At 47.0% G+C, this 19,833-nt stretch overlaps 2 protein-coding genes across 2 annotated transcripts in view; one reads left to right on the top strand and one right to left on the bottom strand.

Moving 5' to 3' along the window:
• Positions 1-2,529: 2,529 nt before the first annotated feature.
• LOC144260347 (uncharacterized) lies at positions 2,530-5,758 on the bottom strand. Its single transcript, XM_077808950.1, has 2 exons — positions 3,807-5,758; positions 2,530-3,140 (listed from the first exon to the last, which is right to left on the bottom strand). The coding sequence occupies exons 1-2, from the start codon at positions 4,303-4,305 to the stop codon at positions 2,530-2,532; spliced, it is 1,110 nt and encodes a 369-aa protein (XP_077665076.1). The 5' UTR covers positions 4,306-5,758.
• Positions 5,759-5,977: 219 nt separating this feature from the next.
• Positions 5,978-19,833, top strand: part of ZBTB10 (zinc finger and BTB domain containing 10) — a 34,350-nt gene continuing 20,494 nt past the window's right edge. The window contains exon 1 of the mRNA XM_077810090.1: positions 5,978-7,207. Within this exon, the coding sequence (XP_077666216.1) occupies positions 6,221-7,207 (987 nt within the window). The 5' untranslated portion in view covers positions 5,978-6,220. The remainder of the gene's footprint in view (positions 7,208-19,833) is intronic.

Here is a 19,833-nt window from a genome sequence, read left to right as displayed (position 1 = left end):
GTATAAAATGTTTAATACTAAAATGTCTTGTGATAGTGCCCTATAAGCAAAGACTTAAAGCAAAAACTCTGTTCTCTAACACTGTGCCATGTGTTGCAGAATTTTGTGCTAAAAACATAACTGCATTATAGAAAGTGGTGGTCGGGGAAATGGGAGGTTTTGGCAGCTGGAGAGGAGACAATTGGGTTTCTGGCACCTGGGAAGGTCTGGAAGTCAGTTTAGAACAAGCATATTAGTTGGATGTTTTGTGTGACATTTGGATTGTCATAGGTCTTGTCTATACTACAGACCTATATCAGTATAACTATGTTGCTCAGGGATGTGAAAAATCCACACCCCTGAATGATGTAGTTATACTGACCTAACCCCATTATGCAGATGCTATGTCAGCAGGAGAGCTCCGCCTGCCAACATAGCTACCACCTCTTGGGGAGGTAGATTAACTACACTGACAGGAAAGCTCTCTCCCATCAGTTTAGAGCATCTTCTTTAAAGCACTGCAGCTGCACGGATGCAGCATTTTAAGGGCACGTCTATACTTAAAACACTGCAGTGGCACAGCTGCACCAATGCAGCTGTGCCACTCTAGCGCTTTAATAAAGACGCTCTAAGCCGAGGGGAGAGAGCTTTCCCATCAGCGTATTTAATCCTCCTCCCCAAGAAGAAATAGTTATGTCCATATGGGGATGTTAGGTTGGTATAACTACATCACCCTGAGTGATGTAGTTCTACTGATATAGGTCTGTAGTGCAGACCAGACCTAAGGGCATGGCTACACTTGCAGATGTAGAGCGCTGTGAGTTAAACCCGCCTTCGTACAGCACAGTAGGGAAAGCACTGCAGTCTGTCCACACTGTCAGCTGCAAGCGCACTGGTGTGGCCATATTTGTGGCACTTGCAGTGGCATTGGGAGCGGTGCGTTGTGGGGCTGCTATCCCACAGAGCACCACTTCCCATTCTGGCACCGAGGCTTGTGTGAAGGGGGCTGGGAGTGTGGGGGCATTCTGGGTCCTGTCCCAGCGCCCCGTGATGCATCGGTTCGCATCCCAGCATTCTCTTTGCTTCCGTCCACATTTGGCGCCATCTTTCAACGGTTTTTGTACCGCGCGCTCTGTCTTCCCTTTCGGTCTGCGGGAATGGAGCCTGAACTGCTGAGGAATATGCTGACAAGTCTCGCCAGTGCATCACGTTTGGCAGTCGAGTTATGCCCTAAGTTCCAAAGCAACAGTGAGGACTCTGATGATATCAACTCGAGTAACGCAAATGACACGAGTCTGCTTGTGGCATTCACGGACATGCTCACCACCACGGAACACCACTTTTGGGCTCAGGAAACAAGCACTGAGTGGTGGGATCACATCGTCATGCAAGTCTGGGATGACGAGCAGTGGCTGCAGAACTTTTGGATGAGAAAAGCCACTTCCCTGGGACTGTGAGGAGCTTGCCCTTACCCTGAGGCACAAGGACATGAGATTGACAGCTGCCCTGATGGTGGAGAAGCGGGTAGCTATTGCAATCTGGAAGCTGGCAAATTGAGACAGCTGCTGATCAGTCGCTAACCAGTTTGGAGTGGGGAAGTCGACTGTTGGAATTGTGTTGATGCAAGTTTGCAGGGCCATTAGTCGCATCCTGCTCAGAAGAACCATGAGTCCGGGTAACGTGCATGACATTGTGGCTGGCTTTGCACAAATGGGTTTCCCTAACTACAGAGGGGTGATAGATGGGACGCGTATTCCAATTCTGGCACCAGCCCACCTAACCTCCGAGTACGTTAATTGGAAGGGCTATTTCTCTATGGTTCTCCAGGTGCTTATGGATCACCGTGCGCATTTCATTGACATTAACGCAGGCTGGCGTGGAAAGGTGCATGACGCACACATCTTTCGTAACACTGGCCTGTTCAGGAAGCTGCAAGCTGGGACTTTTTTCTCATACCAGAAGATCACCGTAGGGGAAGTCGAAATGCCAATTGTAATCCTTGGAGACCCCGCTTACCCTTTGATGCCATGGCTCATGAAACCCTACACAGGGAGCTTTGACAGCAGCAAGGAGCAGTTCAACAACAGGCTGAGCCAGTGCAGAATGCCTGTGGAGTGTGCTTATGACCGTTTAAAGGGTCGCTGGCGCTCTCTGTATGGGAAGCTGGACCTGGCCGATAACAGCATCCCCGCAGTTATATCAGCATGCTGTACCCTCCATAACATTTGTGAAGGGAAGGGTGAAAGATTCACTCAGGCATGGAACTCGGAGCTTCAACACCTGGAGGCTGAATTTGAACAGCCAGAGAGCAGGGCTATTAGAGGGGCCCAGCGTGCGGCTGCAAGGATTAGGGATGCCTTGAGGGAGCAATCTGAGGCTGAAAGCCAACAGTAATGTCTGGTGTGGTGCCCTGCATGGGAATGACGTGTGGTAGGAATCTATGTGTGCTACGTATGATACACTGACTTGCAGTACCTGTTGCTTTCCTGGGCTAAGTTTTCTTTTACGTTATGCAATAATAAAGAATGTTTTCAAAGCCAAAAAATCAATTTATTGAAAAGAAACACAACACAACTGCTTGGGAAACACAAAGGGCAAGAGGATGGGGTGAGGAACGGTACAGTAAGAGATTTGCGTATGTCCTGTCTGGAGTTCTGTGCAATGCGTGCTGCATTTCAGGGTGGCTGTACTGCATGGTGATGGGGGTTGAGTGCAGTGGGTAAGGGTCGTATTTTTCCGGGCTGGGTGGTGAAGCAACAGGTGTTGGAGGCAGCAGGTGGCGGTAAGAACCTGGATGTTGGGGAAAGTGGTTTGGAAGTGACATGGTGGCACAAGGGAAACAGTTTTGGGACAAGTGCTGCGAGGGGGGGGGGGGCGGGCGTGGTAGTGCTCTGCCTGCATGGCTACGAGCACCTGGATCGAGTCTGCTTGGCGCTCCATGATGCTTATCAGCCACTCTGTGCTTTGGTGCTGGCAATCCGCATTCTGCTGGCGGACCCTCCTTTCACTCTCCTGCCACTCCTGCACGTTTTTATTTTCATTAGTTGAATGCTGTATGACCTCATGCAGCATGTCCTCTTTGCTTCTACGTGGCTTCTTCCTTATTCTTTGCAGCCTCTCGGCCGTTGATAACATGGACGGCTGAGATCTCAAGGTTGCATCTGTAAAGGCAAAATGCAACACTTAACAGAGGCAGCATTGTTCACACCAGACAGAGCAACGATTCCCCTGTACTCAAGGGCAAGCACAGTAACACAATAACATAATTTGCCTGTCCCAAAGCAAGCGCACATAACCCACAGGAGCCCCAAAATGGTGAGTAAGCACAGGATCAAGGGTGACTGATTGTTTCACGGCTGTACTGGCCTCTGGGTTTCTGTGTCTTGGGGAGAGCTAAAAGCGGCAGGGGGCCCCTATACTGAACACTGTCCCCACATTTTCCACAGGAGTTCATCCTGGAAGATAACTCGCTGTTGGGGGTGACCAGGGAAGCAAGGGAGGATCTTTTACTGCAATGCGGCTTCCACCCTGGCCCATATACAGCTTGTCTGTGTGCAGCAATGGTTCCCCCACCCCTTATGGCACAGTGGCACGGACAAGTTAGCCTTACTGGGATAAGGACCACAGTGGCGCTCCCGAAAAACCTGCACAAGTGCATTGTCCAAGTTCTGGCTGAGACCTCTGAAGAGATCACTGAGGCCAATTACTGCGATGTGAGGGAGCACATCGATGCCCTATTCCACATCTAGGCATGCGAGCAGCCCTAACCCTCCTCGCCCCAAGAGCCCACACTGAATAACTTCCTTCCCAAAATAAAAGCCGCTTACCAGGAACCTCCTCTGCTGTTTGTCCTTCCCCAAGCACTGGCCACCGTGACTGGCTACCTTCCTCCTGGCTTGAGAACAGCTCCTGGCTGCATGCATCTAGGGATTCCGGGGTGTCTTCCTCCGCCGGAGCACCCTCGCTCCCGCTTTGCTGCTCCTCCTGCCTTGCTGCACTGGCCTCTGAGGTGTTCATGGTGGTACTTGGCATGGAGGTGGGGTCGCCCCCAAGTATTGCGTCCAGCTCTTTGTAAAAATGGCAGGTCGCGGCGGCAGCACCGGAGTGGCTGTTTGCATTCCGCAGCTCCTTCACTTTAACCCTGCACTGCAGTGCGTCCTGGTCATGGCCCCTTTCCAGCATGGCCCTTGATATCTGCCTGAAGATATCATAATTCCTGCGGCTGGAGCGCAGCTGGGACTGGACAGCTTCCTCTCCCCAAACACTGATGAGGTCCAGCACCTCACCATTGCTCCATATTGGGGATTGCCCGGCACGTGGAGACATGGTCACCTGGAAAGATTTGCAGAGAGCACTCCACGCCTGGCTGAGCAAACAGGAAGGGGATTTTCAAAATTCCCAGAGAATTTAAAGGGCAGGTCTGATGGTTGGTCACCTGAGGGTAGGGCAGTAGAGTTCAAAGTGATGACCAGAGTGGCTAGGACAGGCATTGTGGGATATTTGCGGAGGCCGATCACAGTGCAATAACAGACCAGGGCATCCACACTGGCTCCATGGCACTCCAGCGGTGGCGCAGCAAACGTTATTCCACTCACCGAGGTGCAGTACCAGCAGCGATGTAGCCACGGAGACAGAGTGCTCTACGTGCCTTGCCAGTGTGGACAGGTAGTGAGCTAGGGCACCCGGGGCTCCTTTATTGCGCTCTAACTCGCAAGTGTAGCCAAGTCCTAAGTGTAGACTTGCTCATGATTAAGCAAAGTTAACACCCCACTGCAATGAACGGAGCAATTCAGAGCTATTGTTTCAGGTAGGGTTGCCAATTTTGGTTGGGCCCTATTCCTGGAGATTTCATCACTTAACATAATCTTGAATTAAAGATTCACTCCTGGAGACTTCAGGACAATCCTAGAGGGTTGGCAACACTTCCAGGTCATGTGCAGTATCTAGCAAATTTGACAATATCGGCTTATTTTGGTTCGTTTTCAAGGTGGGTTTTTTTCTCACAATTATGAAGTCTAGAAATGATTTTTCCCGGCAAAAGTGTTTAAATTCTGTGCAAGAAATAGAGTCTGCTACAAATTGTCAGTGACTGTGATATTGCAGAGTAGATAGGGCCCTGACTATTTTACAGGATGAACTTTAGGTCTGTGTCCATAAACACAGCACTCAAGTGGAAAGGAATTAAGAAATGCTAGCTTGATTTTGGGTGAGGTTAGAAAACACATGCAGCAGGGACTGCTGTGAAAGCTACCAGTCCATTATTATAACCAATATAACCTGTGTTTTCAGATTTGTTAATGATTACTGCCTCAGTGCACAGTGCACACTGAGACCATTGACCCGCTCACCCCCCCTTCCCCTGTACTGGATTCTGGAACCCAGGTAATCTATGGCATTAGAGTGTATGTCTGCGCAGGTATAAACAGGCAGGGCGCTCTATAATTGGCGGTGCATGATGTAACAGCCATGGCAATCATCCCCACTCAGTTCAGCACGTGTGTGACCTTTTCTTTGCATTCCCATTTCACAACAAGCGCAAGTAGCTTAGGCACTCGGGGCAGTACATTTCGGAGCAATTACCCGCGCCTGGCACACTGTACCGCGGAGGCGGGCGGTGTGTCGCCACCATCGCCTACAATAAGAAGTCAGGGCCCTGCAGGCACCCTTTCTGAGCCACAATATGGGTCTCGGGATGCTTAGGCCACCCTAGGAGGGCTACAGCTCGATGGGCACCTCATGGCTAGAGATGGCAGCATAAGGAAAAAGAGCGAGTGGGAGGTGGGGGGAAGGCAGGGAGCTGCGCTGTGCTCTGGGGGTGGGGAGCGCGGGGAGGGGAGAAGGAGGTGCAGGGAGCGCTGACTAGAACCTGACACTCACCAGCTGTTCGGCCTCCCGCTCTCTTTCCCTCTTCCTCCCCCGCCCGCTCTACCCCCCCTCCTCCCTCGGTGGCTGCCCCGGTGCATTGTGGGAGTAGTCCGTTGTTCATTTGCCATTCGACCTGGGCCGGGGCCTGTCGGGACGGAAGCGCTGCCGAGCCGGATCCATTGTGGGGAGCCTGCGGCGGTAGAGGCCAGACCCGGGGCCGGACTTGCCCCTTTGTCTCTCTTTGTTCCCTGGGCAGGCCGGGTCCCAGTTTCCCCGTCAGCGGGCAGAACAGTCGGTCGGTCGGGGAGCGGCGGTCGCGAGTCAGAGCGCGAGGCCGGGGGGCGCGAGGCGGACGGGGGGCGCGCGCGCGCGCGCCATGTTCGCGGAGATGAACCGCAGGACGCTGGCGTTCCGGGCTGGCGGCCTGGTCACCGCGGCGGCCGCAGCGGCGGCCGGCGGAGGCGCCGGGGGCGGCTCCTCGAACAATAACAACGGGGGTAACCCGGCCGAGGCCTGGGCCCGGCAAGACCCCGAGCAGCTGAATGGGCGGGGGGCTGACGAGGAAGTGGAGCTGGAGGGGCTGGAGGCCGAGGAGCTGGAGGCCGCCGCCGAGGGGAAGGAGCTGCTGTTATTGCCCCCGCCCCAGGACGCAGTCTCCCCTGCGGCCGCCAGCGGCCCCATGTTCGCCGAGAGGAACCGCAGGACTCTGGCCTTTCGGGGGGGCGGCGGAGGGCTCCTCTCCGGCCCCTCCGCCGCTAACAATGGCTGCGAGGCCCCTGCCTGGCCGCGGAGGCACTTCAATGGGCGGGGGGCGGACGAGGAGCTGGAGTTGGAGGGTGCCGAAGGCCTGGAGCCCGAGGGCCTGCTGGAGGGCAAGGACCTGGTCCAGGACGGGGGCTCCCTGAGCGACAGCAGTGACGACGAAGAGGACGGCGAGGGGGGCAGCTTGGGCGACGGCAGCGGCGCCGAGGGCGGCAGCTGTAGCAGCAGCAGGCGGTCTGGAGGCGATGGGGGGGACGAGGCGGAGGGCAGCAGCGTGGGCGCGGGGGAGGGGGAGAGCATCAAGCATTTCCCGCTTGCGGCCAGGCCCAAGTCCCTGCTGCAGAAGCTGCACGTCTCCTTCCAGGGCTCCTGGCTCAAGGAGTTCCCATGGCTGCACTACTGCCAGGAGACCGGCCTCATGTCCTGCGCCTGGTGCACCGCCGCCGCCTCTGCCCCCACCGACATCAGCATGGCTGGCGGAGGCGGTGCGGGGGGGCACGACGAGCTCTGCAAGGGCACCCGCAACTACAAACGAGCCCTGCTTCTCAGACACCACCTCTCCGCCGAGCACCGCCTCAACGAACCGGTCACTGCAGAGCAGGTACGTAGCCCTAGGGGGTGGCATCCTCCCGGCCAGGGTAGTGTTGGGTGGGGGTATCGCAGTTCCCTGTTTGAGACTAACTCTTTCACATGTCTGCAAGCCCACGTGTGTAGTTTAAATGGCTTCTTCTGTCTCTCTCTGTCTGGGAGGGGTGCCGGGCACATTCTGCTCCAGTTCCTACACCTTCTCTCTCTCCAGTATGCTGATTACCCTGTGTTCTGTTTCAGGCTGAAGCATCTAATAGGCCTCTCCAGGCCAGGGGTGCTGGAACAACTTTTATAGTGGGGGGTGTGGAGAGCCATTGAATCAAACTGTAAACCCTGTATATAATGGAATCCACTTCAAGCCAAGGCCCCTAGTTCCAGCACCTATGGTCCAGACACATTAGCTGGGGGTATATATAATAGTTTCAGTAGTCATATAGTTAATTGTAGTTATACCTGGTTAATATAACTTAAGTGTTCAGGGATGGGTGACTTCTATTTTCATTTGTTACTTTTGTGATGATAATTTGGTGTCCTTAGGAGAAGAAAATTGTATGCACTTAAATGTGTTAATGCACTGATAGCTGCAAGTAGTTTTTTATCCCTTCTTCTCCAGGGGAAAACGATAGCAGTGTCCCAAAAACAGCTACGTGCAAAATCCTCTAGCATGAAATCCGAAGGAATATTCGTTTTAGGGGCTGCATGGGGTGCTCGTATACGCTTTTGGACTTAGTTCTTTTTTCCCAACATAGGTGACTTTAGATTTCATCTACTACTTTGCATAAAGAGTCTGCAATTGCATCAAGATAAACATGTGGTTTCCTGAAACCCTACTTAATATGCCACCTAACCCCTTTAATGCTTTGAAACTAGTGAGCTGTGTGCATCCCCAACCACCCTGAAAGCAAAAGCTGTTATCCTCTTATTGGCAAAGCCACTGACAACATTACTATTTTACTGTAGCTACCAAGTGTCTAAAGGGTGTTTGAAATGTCAACAAATACATGTGCTTGACATAAAAGCTGTACTTTTTTAATTGGACATCCTGCTTAATTAACTGTCTACAATGAAGAAAGAACAGGAGTACTTGTGGCACCTTAGAGACTAACACGTTTATTTGAGCATAAGCTTTTGTGAACTACAGCTCACTTGATCGGATGCATGCAGATCAGATGAAGTGAGCTGTAGCTCATGAAAGCTTATGCTCAAATAAATGTTTGAGTACTCCTTTTCTTTTTGCGAATACAGACTAACACAGCTGCTACTCTGAAACCTGTCTACAATGAGTACTTAATTTCCTTTGTCACTTGTGTTCTGACAGTATCCTACACTGTGGCTAAATTAAGAATATAGTGAAGTAAATTGATCACAAAATGTAAGTCAAGCATAAAGAAAATAGTTTCTATTATATAGACTTGTCTAAAGGCATATCTGGAAAAATGGAAAGCCTTTGCACTTCTGGGAAAACCAGGTGTTCTAAATTTGAGCAGGATCTCAGGGTTTAAAGACAGGTATGGTAAGCAAATCTAGATGCCCCTGCAGTTTCAATTGGATAGGATATGTAAGTTTCACTTCATGTGAAACTTCCTATGCCCTGCTCCTGTGTTACAGTCCACTTCAGTGACTTCAGTTGTTTGAGCATTTTTGAATTATATACTATAAACTTCACCTTTAGTTGAAGTATCTTTATATCTTCCTAGTAAAAGCATTCTCAGAAACTTGATGCTTTGAGACTGCTAATGTAATCTGTCATGTAATTCTCACATATTTTGTCTCTTGTACTGTAATTTGAGGATTGTTCCTCTGTCTCCATTGTCTTTCCTGATGTGTGTTAAATGACTAAAATTTCTATTTCCTTTCTGACAGTTTCCTTTGCTTTATTTCCTTACTCTTTGTGTTAACCTCTTTAGCAATCCCACAACTATTCCTATCCCTTCTTGTTTATATTTTAAAATTGTTTTTGGATTATCATCTTGTAATGGTAAGTCTGGTGTAATTTATAGAAGTGGTATCTCTGTTCATTCTTGATATGTAACTGGATTTTGCTGCTTTGATATGTTAGGCTTTTAAAATTTTTCATATAAATGTTTCTGCTATTGTCACCTTACCCAGGTGCACATGAAATGTATTTTAAGTAGTCATCTATCTTACAGCCTTCTTACTGCTTTCCTTCAGATTTGAACATTTTTTTGTATTCTATAGGAAGACCTTTAAACACTAAGGACAGATCCTCAACTGGTGTAGACTGTCATAGCTTCTGTTGAAGTTCTTTCAAGCTGTTGTTTACACCAGCCAAAGATCTGCACTTTGGTGTGCTAGGAATTTTCATAACATGAATCATCCTTATCTGTTGTCTCTTCTGTAAACTGTCAGTCAGTGCTTGTCCACAAACTCTAAACACCGAGTAGATGGGATACAGTAACACTTCAATATTCTAAAGAGAGGGAGCAAACTGATCTTTTCAAACACTTCTAAATATAACAAGGCCTAAAATAAAAGTAGATTGCTTAATACACTTGAAATCTTCCAGGTTCCATACCTGCTCACTCAAATGAAAACATTTGCATTATGGTGTAACATCAGATTTTGCCTCTTTTGTACTATTTCTGAATAAGCGGGAACCCCTGCAGGGTAGCTTTAGAGCAGAGGTGGGCAAACTATGGCCCGCAGACCAGATCCGGCCCCCAGGACTTTCCTGCCCAGCCCCTGAGCTCCTGGCCCAGGAGGCTTGCCACCGGCCCCTCCCCTCCTGTTCCCTCCTCCCCCGTAGCCTCAGCTCACTGCACCGCCGATGCAATATTCTGGGTGGCGGGCCTGTGAGGTCCTGGGGCAGCGCAGTTGCAGAGCCTGGCCTGACCCAGTGCTCTGTGCTGCGCAGCAACGTGGCTGTGGCTCCAGCCAGGCGGCACGGCTGTAGCGCCGCCAGCCACTGGTGCTCCAGGCAGTGTGGTAAGGGGACAGGGAGCCAGGGGTTGGATAGAGGCCAGGGGAGTTTGGGGGGGGAGTTTTCAGGGGGGGGAACAGGGCGGTTGAATGGGGGCAGGAGTCCTGGAGGGGCAGTCAGGAAGGAGCGGGGGTTGGATGGGGCGGTGGGAGGCAGTCAGGGGACAGGGAGAAGGGGTTGTTGGATGGGGCAGTCAGGGGACAGGGAGAGGGAGGGATTGGATGGGGTGGCGGGGGACAGTCAGGGCGGTCAGCGGATGGGGGAGTGTGTGTGGATAGGGCAGTGGTCCCCGGGGAGGGGAGGGCTCTTGGGGGCGAGAAGTGGGGGTGGGGGGATAGGGGGTGGGAGCCGGGCCATGCTTGGCTACCAGCCATCCATACAATTTCCAAAACCCAATGCTGCCCTCAGGCCAAAGTTTGCCCGCCCCTGCTTTAGAGGGTGGAACTTTCAAATGGAAGATACTGATCTCTGTATCCTTGAACCATTGTTGTGATTCTTTTTTTGCTGCAAGTTTGACTTGTATGAATGTTCAAAAGAATAAATGGTTTTACTGGGTTGTCAAATCTCTTAAATCGCATTCGCCATTAATCCCACATTTAATTAACAAACTATGGGGTTTTTTCCTGTTACTTTCTATTCCCATGTGTTATCGCATCCCTATCATGTTTACATTTCTCTCCACCTCTAAATTTTTAATCTGGTAACACCAAAACAATATGCCTTAAAAAAAAATTCCCTTATATCAAATATTTAGAACATTGGAATATTAAATAGGTAATTTGTGTTCCTTAGCATGTTTTTCCTAAATTTTTGAGGAAACATCATGGGGGGAGGAAGCCTTTTAAGAGTTAGTTAAAAGCTAGGAGAGATCTTAGACAGTACACATGTATTCTTGACTTGACAAGCTTCAACTGCAGGGCATGTTTAACAGCTGCTAATAACAAACATATGGCATAATGCCATTGTTCAAGTGAGAAAAGGAAATTGTGGGTATTAGACACTAAAGCAGTGGAAACTTCTATAGATCTGTTGGGCAATAGACTCTCAAAAATGAAAGCAGTGATTTCAGGTTTTTTTTAGAGATATACAGATCACAAAATACATCACAAGTGGTTGCTGCTGCTATAAATTCAAGGGTATTGTGAGTCCTTGCCTTTTACTGAGGCACCAATCTTAAGTCTTTTTTTCCCCTTTGTAAACTAGTTTTAAGTAGTTACTATAGGCCAAAAATATGGTCTGCCTTTAAATTACTTATAGTATATGGTAGACTTGGGTTTTCTACAGAAGAGTGCATTCTCATATAAGCATTAAAACGTGTTGATTTACAACTAAATAGAGCCTTTACACTAGATTTGGTATATCTTTTTGCTACTTAGGAGGGTAGGCTGTAATTGTGTACATTTATTTAAGCAATTATTTAGTATTTTTAGATTCTTATTAATTGTACCTTTTAGTATGTTAGAAAATAGTGAATGATATATTGCTTGTTTACTAGATAATTACCTTTTTACTCATGATCTGTGTCAAGCTACGTTAGGACAGAAACTGAAATTTAATTAAATACACAAACAGCATATAAAATTTATATTAATTAAAACAAGCCCTTAATAAAGTACATGACCTATTGTGCCATGCTTATAAAGAAAAAAAGTTAGAATCAGAGGGAAATTATCTTTATAGAAAAGCAGTCTTTAACTCAAAGATTTTAATAGAGGCTCCGGGAGTCAGCATTATTTTTTACTTAAATGTTTTAAGAAATTATAAGTTTAGGCCTTAACATATTTTTAGGCCATAACAAATTAATTTTTAAAAATAAATATGTACTAAATTTAAATAATGAAAAGTCTGATTTCAGTAAAAAAAAATCAGGTTTATATCCACTTTGGGGTAAACTGACTCTTCAGGTTTTTAAAATGTGGACTCTTGCACTAGGACAGATTTATTTAGTTAATAAATTTTGCAAAAATGTTTTACTCTGGTCTGTGTTCCTTTTGCTGCTGACGTAAATGCATGTGGTGGAGTACCAGTTTTCTTTCCCCTCTACTAAACACTTTTTAAAGTTATGGCTTTGCAGGTAATACCACGAAAGCTCCCTTTCAGTGTGAAATACGTTTTTGATTAAAGGCAGAAGTTCTCTGAAAGCAGAAGAATAGTTGATGTAGTATCACTTTTTTCCACAGGAACCATAATTGCTTCAGTGTCATGCAATCATGAATAGGAGGTGGTGTTTCATTCATAAATATGTTTGAGTATCCCCGTTTTAAGGATTACTTCCTCACCTTTACTTGCTGATTTAAAAGTAAGCTCTTTGAAGTAGGGATTGTCTTATATCTTCTATGGTGTTTTCCACCATGGGGCCCAACCTGATTGTGTCTGTTCAGTGCTACTGCAATATAAATGTTAAATAATAAGGCAAGGTCTGTGTGAGTGATGTTTAGGTGATGCTCCACCTCATGGCAGCTGACGGAAAACATTTCAGAAGGTTTTGGCTAGAAAACTGTGGCCAGGAAATTACTACTCTCTCACTCTTCTGAAAGGGCTTGTTTGCGGGCAGTGTTTACTTGATGGGGAAAGAACTAACTGATTGGATAGAGGAAGGATGCTGCAAGGCAAACAAAGCAACATATGGAAGACTCTGAAAGGATAACTACTTCTCCATTACTCTTCATACACATATACAAGAGGTGGTGCAAGAGCCTTTGGTCCTTTCCTGCTCCCAGAAGACAGCAGAGATTGATGCCAAACAAATATCTCTGTGTGAGTTCAAGATCTCACTAATTTACTGCATTTTAAGAACATGTTTCTTTGGCGTCGCAATCATCTGCGCTTTGAGGAATTGCTACTTGTTAGATCATCATATCTTATTCTGAATTAATCTGAAATGTCTTTGCATCTTCTTTTTTTTTTTATAAATTAATAGATGAATCGAGCTCCTTTAAGAGAGACCACATTAAGCACAAGTGTGCTGTGGGTATACATTGTGACAAATGGTTTCTTGACCAGTGTTTCTTTTCTCAAAAGGAAAAGGAGTACTTGTGGCACCTTAGAGACTAACCAATTTATTTGAGCATAAGCTTTCCTGAGCTACAGCTCGCTTCATCGGATTCACACCACCTCCTATTCATCTTTTCTGTAACTCTAGTCTCCAAATCCTTTGAGAACTTAGTTGCTGCAAGAAGTTGGGTACTCTTGAGTGGGGAGTATGGCATGGTTCTGTGATAGAAGGTTTTGGGATATTATTGAGTGGATGTACCAAGGATGTTCTAAGGTGTGGCTAAGAAAACCACATCCATTTCCAGTTATCACATTCATGTTTCACTATTCTGCTTTTCTTTACACACCTGGCATGTGGTCAGCTGTGAGGAGGGTGGTGATTTAGGAAAGTATAGAGTTGATTGAGTGCTACACCCAACACTGCTGCAGCGCAATCTTCCTTCCGTTTCTGCCCCACTGGGGTAATAGCTGCTACCTAAAGAGAAGCAGCTAAAACTTGATTTATGAGAAGTCTTGGTCAGTCTTGCAGCCATCCTCATCATGATCCACATTGGATTGAGTTTGAGAGCTACAAACAAAATACACAAGTTATTTGAGTGTTGTGGGAAATGATTTTAGTTTTGGTGCAAACCAGCTATCTCTTGATGTCTTCCAGAAAGGCATTAGTTTTGATTTGAAGATCTGTTTTAGTCAAACACAAGTTATTGGATTCAATACAGCGGTAACTGGATGAAATTTGGTATGTTACATAGGTCAGACTAGGTGATAGGCATTAAAAAGTATGAATTATAGTTGGCAATGATAACCTGTTTTTCTCTTCACACTTTGATTACTGAAATTCTAGCCTGTGGCCACCTAAATCACTTCTCCAGAGTCCAGCCTGTTCTGAAACATCTGTGGCCCTTTCCTAACTGATAAATAGAAATAGATTTGCATTAACCATGTCCTGAAAGACCATCTCTGACTGATCTGCTACAAAATTTCTGCTGCCTTCTTAGTATTCTTCATGGCAATACTCAATCTCCGTTAGGGCCACCCTGAATATCCCAGTCTGCCCTTTCCAATTTTCTCTCCAGTTCCTCCTTGTTCAGAGGATACTTCTTTGCTGTTGCCACATCTGTTGACTTCACCATCCCTTTTTGAAAATTCAGCTCAAAACTCTCCTGTCTGCTACTTACTGCTATAGGTCAATGCAGATAGTGGAAACCAATAATACTTCACTGCCTGGTGCCTCTTTGCCTGCTATTATTCTTTCTTCAGTAATTGTTACAAGCCATTTTGCGATACTCTGATGAAAAATGGTGTATAAATGCAAAGCATGTAATTCCCTTGTTAACAGTTGTTACACATTTAAATACTACTATAATGGCAAATCCTTTTGAAACATTAAGATGCTTCCTGGTTTAGTAATTCAGGCTTTTGTGGTATTTTCACACTTGCACTAATCACCTTCAGTACTCTCTTCACTTGTTTGTTCTGAACTAATGGTGAAGGCTGCCTCTATAGAACCATAGAATAGTAGGACTGGAAGGGACCTGGCTGGAGAGGTCTTCTAGTCCAGTGGTTCCCAGACTTGTTCCGCCGCTTGTGCAGGGAAAGCCCCTGGCAGGCCGCGCCGGTTTGTTTACCTGCTGCGTCCGCAGGTTCGGCCGATCGCGGCTCCCAGTGGCCGCGGTTCGCAGCTCTAGGCCAATGGGAGCCGCTGGAAGTGGCGCGGGCCGAGGGACATGCTGGCCACCGCTTCCAGCAGCTCCCATTGGCCTGGAGCAGCGAACCGCGGCCACTGGGAGCCGCGATCAGCCGAACCTGCGGACACGGCAGGTAAACAAATCGGCGCGGCCCCCCAGGGGCTTTCCCTGCACAAGCAGCGGAACAAGTTTGGGAACCACTGTTCTAGTCCAGTCCTGTGCACTCATGGTGGGGTTAAGTATTCTCTAGACTAGGGATCTCAAACTCAAATCACCACGAGGGCCACATGAGGACTAATATATTGGCCTGAGGTCGGCATCACTGAAACCTTTTCATACAATGATACAAAAGTTTAGTCAAAAATGAAAAAAGTGATATATTATGCTATTAAAAGACAATGTGTTAACTTTTTAAAAACTGTACTGCAAAAAGTCAGTGCTAATATTGATAGTCATTTCATTTTCGGCCACTTAGCTGTCAGCGTTTTGCATCAACTAGTCTTAAGGGCTGTGAAGGAAGGTTAGAAGCCCTGGTAAAATCCCTGTGTCGTTTGCATTCCTTCCAAATCTTTCCCTCACTGCTGTGCCTAGGATTTCAGCTAGGCAGTGACAATGTATATGAGATGCAATTTGCCTACAGACAAATCCTGCTAGGATTGTGCTGTAAGTGAATGTTCAGCCGCTCCAGCTTTTCTCTTCCCCCTGCTACATCCCCAGAATTAGAGAATAGATGTTTTTAATTTAATTGTATTTCTCTCCTTTGGAGCTACTATCATTCTTGCAGTAACCCAACCCAAAACTCCCTGGGAGCTGAGCCAATATGCTTTAGTAAATGTACTTCTCTGATCTGTACTCTGTCAATCTTAAATACTGATCCAGAAAAAGAGGAAGCATTCCCCAAGAGGGCCTGGCCCTTCACATGAAAATTACCCCAAGCAAGGTTTTTCCACTGGCAGCAGAACCACCAAGGAGAAGGGGACAGTCCCTTGGAGGTGGGGGTGTACCAGCAAACGTCTGCAGAATGGCAAAGATAGATAGGCGGGGGAGCAGCTCGAATCTCTTTCAGGGAAACCTGCAGATCTCCAGGCTGGGATTTACCTTTGACTGTCCTGCAGGAAGCACATTGGTTAAGTCTTGCATTAGTGTTAAGAGAGGTAGAGGACTCTTGCAGCCTGCTTCTTCATGTGGATTGAGGTAGGGAAAATCCTGTCTTGGATTTCTGGGACAGTCTGAAATGGCCTCTAGGGACTGCTCTTGGGTGGAGAATAACTGGATTTTGGAGGCCATCTGGAACTTTGTCTCTGTTTACAGCCTAGAGAGGAAAGTAACGTGGGCTGTTGGCCCATCTGGAATGAACTGTGCTCAACCCTAGTTAAAGCTGCTACGCAGGAAGTTGAACAGATGCCCTATTCCAACCCCTTCCCCAAATCCCTGCCCTGCCTCTTCCCCGCTTCCTCCCCTGAACATGCCACGTTCCTGCTCCTCGCTCTGCGCCCCCCCCCCCGAGCGTGCAAACAGCTGTTTGGCGGCAGCTGGGCAGGAAGCGCTGGGAGGTAGGCGGAGGAGCAGGGACATGGCACATGGGAGGAGGAGGGGGGCTTGGGCTGCCAGTGGGTGCAGAGCACCCACTGATTTTTCCCCAAGGGTGCTCCAGCCCCAGAGCACCCACAGAGTCGGCGCCTATGGCGGGCCGAAGGAAATAACTTGGTGGGCCACATGCAGGCCGTGTGTTTGAGACCCCTAATCTAGACTATCCTTGACAGGTATTTGTCTAACCTCTTAATCTCCAATGATGAAGATTCCACCACCTCCCTAAGCAGTTTATTCCAGTGCTTAGCCACCCTGACAGGAAGTTTGTCATAATGTCCAAACTAAACCATCCTTGCTGCAATTCAAGCCCATTGCTGCTTGTCCTAGCTTCAGAGGTTAAAGCAGGGGTGGGCAAACTGTGGCCTGTGAGTTGCACCATGCGGCTTGGGCATGCTCCAGCCAGGGCGCAGCATCAGGGGCTGCACCATGCAGCTGAGCCCGCTCTGGTCGGGGCACAGGGTCGGGGGCCGTACCACGCGGCTCCCGCAAGCCACAGCATGACTCCACTTCGGCTCCTGTGCGCTCCAGTGGCCCCCTCCGGTGCTCCAATGGGAGCTGTAAGGGCAGTGCCTGCGGATGGGGCAGCATGCAGAACCGCCTGGCCATGCGTCTGCATAGGAGCTGGAGAAGGGATATGCCACTGCTTCCGGGAGCCGCTTGAAGTAAGCGCCTCTCGGAGCCTGCACCCCCAATCCTCGCCCCAGCCCTGATCCCTCTTCCGCCCTCCAAACCCCTCAGTCCCAGCCCAGAGCACCCTCTATACCCCAAACTCTTCATCCCCACCCCAGAGCCTGCACCTCAACCCCAATTTTGTGAGCATTCATGGCCCCCCATACAATTTCTATTCCCTGATGTGGCCTTCGGGCCGAAAAGTTTGCCCACCCCTGGGTTAAAGAGAATAATTTACCTTCCTCCTCCTTGTAACAAACATTTATGTACTTGAACGCTGTTACCATATACTCTCTGTACCATTATCTAAAATCATTGATGAAGATATTGAACAGAACCGGACCGAGAACTGATCCCTGTGGAACCCCACTTGAATATGCCCTTCCAGCTTGACACTGAATCACTGATAATTATTCTCTGGGAACAGTTTTTTCCAGCCAGTTATGCACCCAAGTTATAGTAGCTCCATCTAGATCGTATTTCCGTAGTTTGTTTAGGAGAAGGTCATGCAAGACATTATCAAATACCTAAGTAAAGTCAAGATATGCCTCATCTACTGCTTTTCCCCATCCACAAAGCTAGTTACCCTATCAAAGAAAGGCATTAGATTGGTTTGCCATGATTTGTTGTTGACAAATCCATCCTGACTGTTACTTATCACCTTATTATTTTCTAGGTGTCTGCAAATTGATTGCTCCGTTATCTTTCCAGGTACTGAAGTTAAGCTGACTGGTCTGTAATTTCCTGGGTTGTCCTTATTCCCCTTTTTGTAGATTGGTATTGTATTTGCCATTTTCCAGTCCTCTGGAGTCTCACCCGTCGTCCATGATTTTTTGAAGATAATCACTAATGACTCATATCTCTTCAGTCAGCTCCTTGAGTATTCTAGGATATGTTTCACCAGGCCCTGGTAACTTGAAAACCTCTAATTTGTAACTTGTTCTTTCCCTATTTTAGCATCCCATCCTACCTCATTTTCACTGGTATTCGCTCTGTTAGACGTCCAATCGCTACTAACCTTTTTGGTGAAAATGAAACAGAAGTCATTTAGCACTTCTGCCATTTCTACATTTTCTGTTATTGTTCTTTCTTTACACCCCCTCCCCCCCTTGAGTAACAGACTACCCTGTCTTTGGTCTTCCTCTTATTTCTAATTTGTAGAATGTTTTCTTGTTACCTTTTGTCTCTAGCCGGTTTAATCTAATTTTGTCCCTGCATACTTGTTACTTGTTTATAGTCATCCTTTGCAGTTTGACCTAGTTTCTGCTTTTTTTAGGATTCTTTTTTGAGTTTTAAATAATTGAAGAACTCCTTGTTAAGACAGGGAGGTCTCTTGCCGTACTTCCTATCTTTCCTACACAGTTGGATAGTTTGCTCTTGTGCCCTTAATAATGTCTCTTGGAAAATCTGCCAGCTCTCTTGAACTGTTTTTCTCCTTAGACTTGCTTCCCATGGGATCTTACCTTCTTAAACTTCCCTGAGTTTGCTGCAGTCTGACTTCTTGAAATCCTTTATCTTTATTGTGCTGTTTTCCTTCTTACCATTCTATAGAATCATGAACTCTATCATATCATGATCACTTTCACCCAAGCTGCCTTCCACTTTCAAATTCTCAACCAGTTCCTCTATTTGTCAAAATCTAGTCTAGAACAGCTTCTCCCCTGATGGCTTTCTCCCACATTCTGAAAGAAGAAGTTGTCTCCAGTACGTGCCAAGAATTGCTGGATAATCTGTGCCCTGCTGTGTTGTTTTTCTCAACAGATGTTGCCTGGGTAGTTGAAGTCCCCCATCACCACCAAGTCCTGTGCTTTGGATGATTTTGTTAGCTCTTTATAAACAAGCCTCATCCACCTCCTCTTCCTGGTTAGGTGGTCTGTAGTAGACCCCTAGCATGACATTACTTGCTTTTTACCCCTTTTATCCTTATCCAGAGACTTTCAACAAGTCTGTGTCCTATTTCTATCTCAACCTCATTTTTGAGATCTAAGGCAACATCTCCTTCCTTTTTCCTTGCCTGTTCTTCCAGAGCAAGCTGAAACCTTCTGTACCAATATTCCAGTCCTGTATTGTCCCACCAAGTTTCTGTGATGCCAACTGTCATAATTGAAAATTAAGTACTTGTTAAAATATTATCTTTAGAAGTAAAAAATATGTCCAGTAGTGCACCAACTTTTATAAATGTTCATTAGAATATAGTTTATTACTAAATGTGATCTGCAAAGGAGGCAGGGTGGCATTTGTATTCATTTTGCTTCCATTTGTTTGTGGAAGGCTGATAAGGAGGGTGGAAGGATATATTGGGAATTTCTTAAAGTCCTGTCTCCCCATTTTTACTTGAGGCCTCTATGTAAGACCAGAGAAGTGGTGTGAGGGAGTTTTCCTAGCTCTTACCTGAACTGGTTGGTGGTTGAATCTTTAATGTAAATCTCTTCTAACTTCTAGTTCAGGAATTTGTGTTAACAAAAAGGAACACTTTAAATACCCAAGCTAAATATCTTTACATCAGTGGCTTACATTTTACTTCGGTGGTACTTAAAGCTCATCTACCCCCTTTTTCCTGAAACTGAAAAAAACAGTAGAACTGGACTGAGTTTCTAATACACAAGGAAACTTCCTGGAAACTTTTATTTCATGTTGCCTTTATGACATAAAGAAACAAAAAGGATATAAACCCCATTTTCCTCTGTATTGCATATTTAATGCAAGTTTATTTTCATATCCTGTTGGCAGCATTGGGAAAACTAAGAAGGAAATTAA

The sequence above is a fragment of the Eretmochelys imbricata genome, chromosome 2 (assembly GCF_965152235.1).
Source record: "Eretmochelys imbricata isolate rEreImb1 chromosome 2, rEreImb1.hap1, whole genome shotgun sequence".
Classification (NCBI taxonomy): domain Eukaryota; kingdom Metazoa; phylum Chordata; order Testudines; family Cheloniidae; genus Eretmochelys; species Eretmochelys imbricata.
Note: the sequence above shows the minus strand (reverse complement) of the source record. Positions and strands in the feature narration are given on the sequence as shown.